The 6,497-nt window shown below is 47.8% G+C and overlaps 1 protein-coding gene across 1 annotated transcript; it reads right to left on the bottom strand.

Moving 5' to 3' along the window:
- Positions 1–2,525: 2,525 nt before the first annotated feature.
- LOC124513782 (DDB1- and CUL4-associated factor 12-like protein 2) lies at positions 2,526–3,899 on the bottom strand. The gene has a single exon (XM_047081784.1). It carries the CDS (start codon positions 3,897–3,899, stop codon positions 2,526–2,528), a length of 1,374 nt encoding a protein of 457 aa, XP_046937740.1.
- Between the last annotated feature and the right edge of the window lie 2,598 nt (positions 3,900–6,497).

The following is a 6,497-nucleotide window of genomic DNA, read 5'->3' on the forward strand; positions in this document are numbered from 1 at the left end:
CAGTCCTTTGTAATCCATCTCCAGATATGTGAACCTGAACTGTAGGTGTTCTTGGTCTTTGGTTTGACAGTATTTTTATTGTTTGCCCTCATTTCCCCATATTTTTGATCTGTTTCAGAACCTACTTGGTACTCTGACCACAAATCTAACCCAGCCACAGTGGCTTAGAAAGGATCAGGATCAAGCAGATATGTGATTGTCAAAGAGCACAGAGTTTGATGACCCACAGCTGGCAAGGGTATGGTGAAGTAGGCATGCATACATTATTTATGGGAGGTTAATCTGGTAGTACTTCTTTGGATGGTAATTTGGCAATGGCTATTAAATATAAAATTGATCCAGCAATTCCATTTCTAGGAATTTATCCTGCAGATCTACTTACACATGTGCACAAAAATGTATGCACCTAAGTAATCACTGTAGAATAGCTTATAGTTACAGCAAATAAGAACCAATATACATGCTCATTAAAGGTATAATGAATAAAGTATGTGCCAATCATACAGGGAAATACTATACAATTAAAATTAATTAGGTAGATAGGTATAAGAAAAAATCTCTAAGATTTTGTGATAAATGGCACACTTATATAAAAATTGCATACGGGGCGCCTGGGTGGCGCAGTCGGTTAAGCGTCCGACTTCAGCCAGGTCACGATCTCGCAGTCTGTGAGTTCGAGCCCCGCGTCAGGCTCTGGGCTGATGGCTCGGAGCCTGGAGCCTGTTTCCGATTCTGTGTCTCCCTCTCTCTCTGCCCCTCCCCCGTTCATGCTGTGTCTCTCTCTGTCCCAAAAATAAATTAAAAAAAAAAAATAAAAATAAAAATTGCATACACACATACATATATGCTTCTATATGTATTGACTATACAAACACAAAATATACTGCTTGTGATCTATGGGCAGGAGATCAGGGATCCTAGGGTATGAGACCTACTTTTCACCTTACACTTTTTATATAGTTTGACTTGTTTGGTCATGTACATGTATTACTTATCTCGAATAAAACAAAACTAAAGACCAAGTCTTGATAGACATAGTTTAAAATATTAGGAATATGTGCATATGTAAAATGGTATACACATGTGCCTTTTTTTCACATGGGAAGTAACACAAAGACATACACAAATACACAGCATATGTGAGTAGGTAGCTATAAACACAACATGTATTTTTTTGTAAATAAAGTTTTTTAAATCATCTTAAAAACATAAGATACCAAATTGTCCAACCTATAGCAAGTATATTTTGATAAGGCATTCAAGATGTTATTTCATCTTTTCACCCATGATACTAGCATAAGTTTGCTTTTCAAAAACAAATATACAGAGTAATGTGTGCACAGCTAATGTTTCAGTTTCATCTGGTCTCTTGGAAGATTTTGACTTTGATAAATATATTCCTAGAAGACAATTAAGAAAAAAATAGATATGTAAGCATTAAAAAACCTTAGCCTAGTACTTAATTGCTAAAATGCTAAACAAGTTTTATTTTTTCTGCAATCCATCACATACACAATCCCAATAAAAGGAATACCCATGTATATAATAAAAAAAATTGTCAACAACATCTACATTGAGCACAACAGCGGGCCTTTCTGTGTAAATGGCTGCCTGGATAGTGTTACCTAAACTTTAAAGAAATGTTTACCCCCAAAAGAACTTCCCTGATTGTCCTGCCATGTATAGGCCAGTTTTGATTAGCTATGGAAATCTGTAGCATAAATGATACCCAGGAAAGCAGGCTGTGTTATAGCAGCTTTAAACAAGAAGGCTGAGGACCTGGGGCTAAATTTTACTGAATAAAATTTACTGAATAAAATAAAATAAAATTACTAATCAAAATTGTGATTAATAGGATGAACACCATTCTAAGATTTCTTGACGAAGAAAACATATTTTTAAATATTTTATGTACCAAAAATATACAAACAACAAACAACCAGGTTCCAAAATCCAAATGAAACAGGCCCCAAATGGTGGCAATCCAGATCTTAAAATGCATTTTCTAGAGCAGAGCTATATACCTGTTCTCTTATATATATGAAGGGTAGTTCCTCCAACCAGCCCCAAAGATACTTTTTAGCATATTATTTTCCCAAAATACCATACATCTGAAATGTGTAGAAGACCTGAACATACTGTTGAAATATTGGTAAAAAAAAAAGTATTGAATTGTAGGGGGTACCACCTCTACAACAGCCCAAAGAAAGAGCATATGTCAATCACTCAGAGAACACAATTAAAGATTAGACAAAATTCTTTGTAAGAGGAGGCAAAAAACATGGTGGTGTTGGGAGAGGTACAGAAAAATCTTAAAGCCAACTTTCTATTGCCCAAAGATCACCTTTGATTTGTCTCTCTCTTTCTCTCTCTGCCTAAATACACTAAACACAGGTAGGCTGGGCACTTTCAACCTAGAAGACAAATGCCACAGTGAGTTAAAAAGCACAAAGCACAGCGTGAAGAAGAAAGTGAGCGGGGACTGGAAGGTAAATCTGGGCACTTTGAGAACACACTGGCCATCCTTAGCTCCAGAGGCCTGCGTAGTTCCCATGCAGGCCTGAAGGGAGAGGCCCTCCAGCCACGAAGAGCTTCATCTCAGGCCAGTTGTAGCAGTGGGTGTAGAGCGCGTTGGGGAACTCCCCTATACCGCCAAAGTAGTTCACCCACAGGTCATCGTGGTTGAGCCAGCCTCTGCCACAGGTGAGCTTGAGCTTCCTTCCTGAGGGCCCAGGACAGGAGTCTGGGCTGCCCGACGCCCTCTCCTCCAGGAACTTCTGGGCACGGATGTCATAGAAGAGCAGGGAGCCATGGCCCGTGCCCACGGTGATGATGTGCTGGTAGAAACTCAGCGAACGCACCCCTGTGCCGCCCTCTCGGGAGCACAGGGGCCGGATATTCTGCTGGCGTTGGCGCGGATCTAGGAAGGAGACATGGGACTGGGAACCCACTGCATACAGGGACAACTCTTCGCAGTAGGTCAGGCACACGTTCTCTCGGCAGTAGGGCAGCCTGATGGACAGCAGCCTGGACAGAGTGCTCCGGGCTTTCCACAGGTGGAAGTAGCCGTCCAGGGACACGGCTCCCAGCTCCTGGTTCTTGCCACTAAAGGCCAAGGCCCGCACCTTGCGGTTACTGGGGCTGGTGCTGGACCTGGGGATGGTCTCCATGTCCCTCGGACGGATGTGGGCGTACACAGGAAGCCCCGCGTCATTGTGCCAGGCGATGCTGCCATTGAACATGTCGGGGTCCAGCCGCCATAGAGCCACAGTGCCGTCGCGGGAGCCGCTCACAGCCACTGTATCGCTCATCCAGGCGATGGTGAATATCCAGTCCTTATGGCCGTGGCGGTCGCCCAGGCACACGGGGTCCAGGGTGGGCAGCTGGTAGACGGCCAGGCTGTTGGGGTTCTCTCCCCCCGTGGCCAGAAGCGTCTTGGAGGGATTCAGCTCGATGGCGTGGATGCCGCAGCTCGGCTGGGCCCGGGCCAGCCAGGGCCCCCGGTCCCGCATCAGGGGGATGCGCGTGATTTGCCCCGAGTGCACGTCCACCACGAAGAGGGTGTTACATTTGGTGCCGCACACGACCTGCCTGGCGTTCAGCCACTGCGACGCGAACACCTTGTTGAGCGTGCCCAGGGCCAGCTCGCGCTCCCTCAAGAGTTCGGGCAGCCTCTGCACCGCGTAGCCGCGCAGTTCGCCCTTGGAGCCCGACAGCCCGGCGCCGCCCCGCGCGCCCACCTCGCGGTCCTTCAGGTACTGCACCAGCGAGCGCCGCGTCGCCGGCCGCTTCTGCTTCTTAGGCAGCAGCGGCCCCTCTGCGTCCGCCGCCGAGCCCTGAGAGGACGAGCTCTGGGCGGGCGCTTTCCGCTTCCTGCTACCTGTTTGCTGCGGGGCCATGGTGGGCGGCGGGCGAGTGGCCGCGGCGGCGGCGGCACGGCGGCGGCGGCGGCGGCGCGTGGCACCCGTGTTGGCCGTGGTGGCGGCAGGGACCGCGGCGCCTCCGCGTCAGCCGGGAGCGCGGGCTCTTAGGGGCCAGGGGACAGGCTCAACCGCAGGGCGCGGAGCCTACCGAGTCCGGGACGCGGCGGCGGCGGCGGCGGCGGCGAGGGAAGCGAGAGCGGCGGGCTGGGCGAAGAACGGGGCCCGGAGGGAGCGGGGCGCGGGCGGAGCGCGAGAGGAGTGCGGCGATGAGGGCTCTGGCGGCGGTGGCCGGGATCTAGGCGAGGGCGGGAAGTGCGGCCGGCCGGGCGGCGGGAACGAAGTCTGAGTGGGACAAGGACGACGCAGGGGGAACCGAGTGTGAGGGGGTGGAGGCAGCGGGAGGAGCCGGCTGGGAGCAAACGGGGGGCGCAGGGTAGCACACGCCAGGCTGGGAGGGGTCGGGAGGGGGGCGGGAGGTGGGGAGTGGAGCCCGCGGTGGGGATACTCACCCAGGGCCAGCGCTCCTGGATCCCTGAGCCGAGCCGTCTCCGGAGGACACATCCTAGTGCGCCTGCCCAGGCCCTCTGCTATCCTACTCCAGTCGTTTCACTACCCTCAGGATAGCAAACAACTAGCCTTCTTAAAATCCCTACTTAAATAAAATCTGAAAGGTAAAATAAAGTAAAGTATGAAGCTAGAAGGAGCTCTAACAATTATATGTCGAAGGAACAAACGTGTGCTTAGTGCAATCCTGGGAGACTCTGCAGCAAAGAGAATGGAGATGTTTAGCAGAGGCAGGGAGACCCTCCCCCTTAGGTCTGTCCTTGCAGCTCACCTGCCCCAGCCCTTCCGCTGGGATTCTGTTACAAATTTTCAGTTTTTTTTCTTTTTTCTCAAACTGAGGTCCCTCAGTTCCTGCACCAGAATCGCTGAGGGGGTGTGTTCCAAATGTAGTTGCCTAGGCGCCACTTCCTGCCGGGGGTGGAGTCAGGACCCTGTGATCCAAGGCAGCCTCTGGAACCTAGAGGACTGCGTTTAAGGTGGGGTTGGGGGCTGGGGTAAGACAAGTGTTCCTCCATGGTGTTGAGTTCTCTTGAGCCTCAGAGTGGAACAGTGGAATGGAGTGGAAGAGGTCCAGAAGAAGGATACCTCTTTCCCTGCTCCAGGGAGGAAAGGTTCAGTCCCCACTGTCAGTCCCAGGGTAGTCCCAGGTGCCTGAATTGTCTTGCATGGGAGGCACCCTGGGGCATTGGGGCAGGGATATACAGATTACTCTAGGCACAGATGGTGAGGAACTTTCCAGAACGAGGTAAACACAGAGAACAATGGTGGAGTGTGGGTGTTCAGACTATGGGTTTAGCAGTCTCACGATTTGGATGCTGCATATCTGGCTTTGCAGCTTCAGAGCAACCTATTTGGTTGGCAAGCCTGTATTTAGATGTACTCAATTACACAGTGACACGAGTGGCTGGTAGCTGACACCAACTCTGCAGACACCCCAGTCCTTCTCTCCAAAACCTTGTTTGCTGTGTGGGTGCATGTGGGAAGTTGAATTACCTTTTCTGACCGAGGGAGAGCTTAGAAGTTACTTTGTTATTGCTTTTCTCCCCCTTCTCCCAGCCCTTTTTGCACCCTCACCTCAAATGCACAAACTCCAGGTACAAAAACCACATGCCCTTCGCACCACCCCCATCGAGCTGCTGCATCCTAGAACCCACTGCTCACCCTTATTCCTCCCTATGTTTAATGCCCTATCCAGAAGCTGAGGGTAGTGGAGAGGGAGTGACTTGACAATGAAAAAAATGTTGACAACTTCATAATTAGAACTGATGTTACTAGAGAATAAATGACAAATTCCTTTAACATAATCTGCCATAATGTGTGTTTATTTTTAATTACACCTCAGAAAAATGGATACTATATAGTATAAATTCATAACGTACTTTTTACTGTTGTGGTAGAGCAAAATAGGCCGAACGTTTTGGGAGATTGATAGATACACATAGGTACAGATTGCTAGATATATATTTTAATTGTGAAAATAATTCCTATAACAATTACTATTTATTGAGAGCCTTTTTGTGTCATTGGCTGGAGGACTGTGCTAAACACTTCAAATGTACATTCAACTTCACAAAAACTTTGTAAGGCAGATTCTACTTTTATAGCCATATTTTAAAATGAGGGCACTGAGGCCCAGAAGAACTAATGACTCTCCTATGGTCGCACAGTTAATAAATGGTAAAGTCATGTTGTGACTCTATGTCTGACTCCAAAGCTTTTACGACTAACAACTGCTCTATATTATTCAATAAATGCAATTTTTCTATTTCAATGTAAACTACCCCTATGATGGAAATTTTACAGACATTACAATCTCATGCACTTATGAAACATAGCCAGAATTCCTAAAATAAATGAATAAACCCTGAATCAACTTATGTACAACACTCCATATGATACATAAAGGCAAAAATAGAACCTATGAGACATATTTTCTTTCACACAAATTCTTTTTAATTAATATTTATTAAAAATAATAACAAATGCCTACATTTTTATAAAAATAACACT

Source organism: Lynx rufus, unplaced genomic scaffold (assembly GCF_022079265.1).
Source record: "Lynx rufus isolate CCGP_SWC_20201006 ecotype Redwood Valley unplaced genomic scaffold, mLynRuf1.p SCAF_19, whole genome shotgun sequence".
Lineage (NCBI taxonomy): Eukaryota > Metazoa > Chordata > Mammalia > Carnivora > Felidae > Lynx > Lynx rufus.

Excerpts from the sequence above, each read along its gene's own strand:
- LOC124513782 (XM_047081784.1), bottom strand. The coding sequence starts at position 3,899 with ATGGCCCCGCAGCAAACAGGTAGCAGGAAGCGGAAAGCGCCCGCCCAG.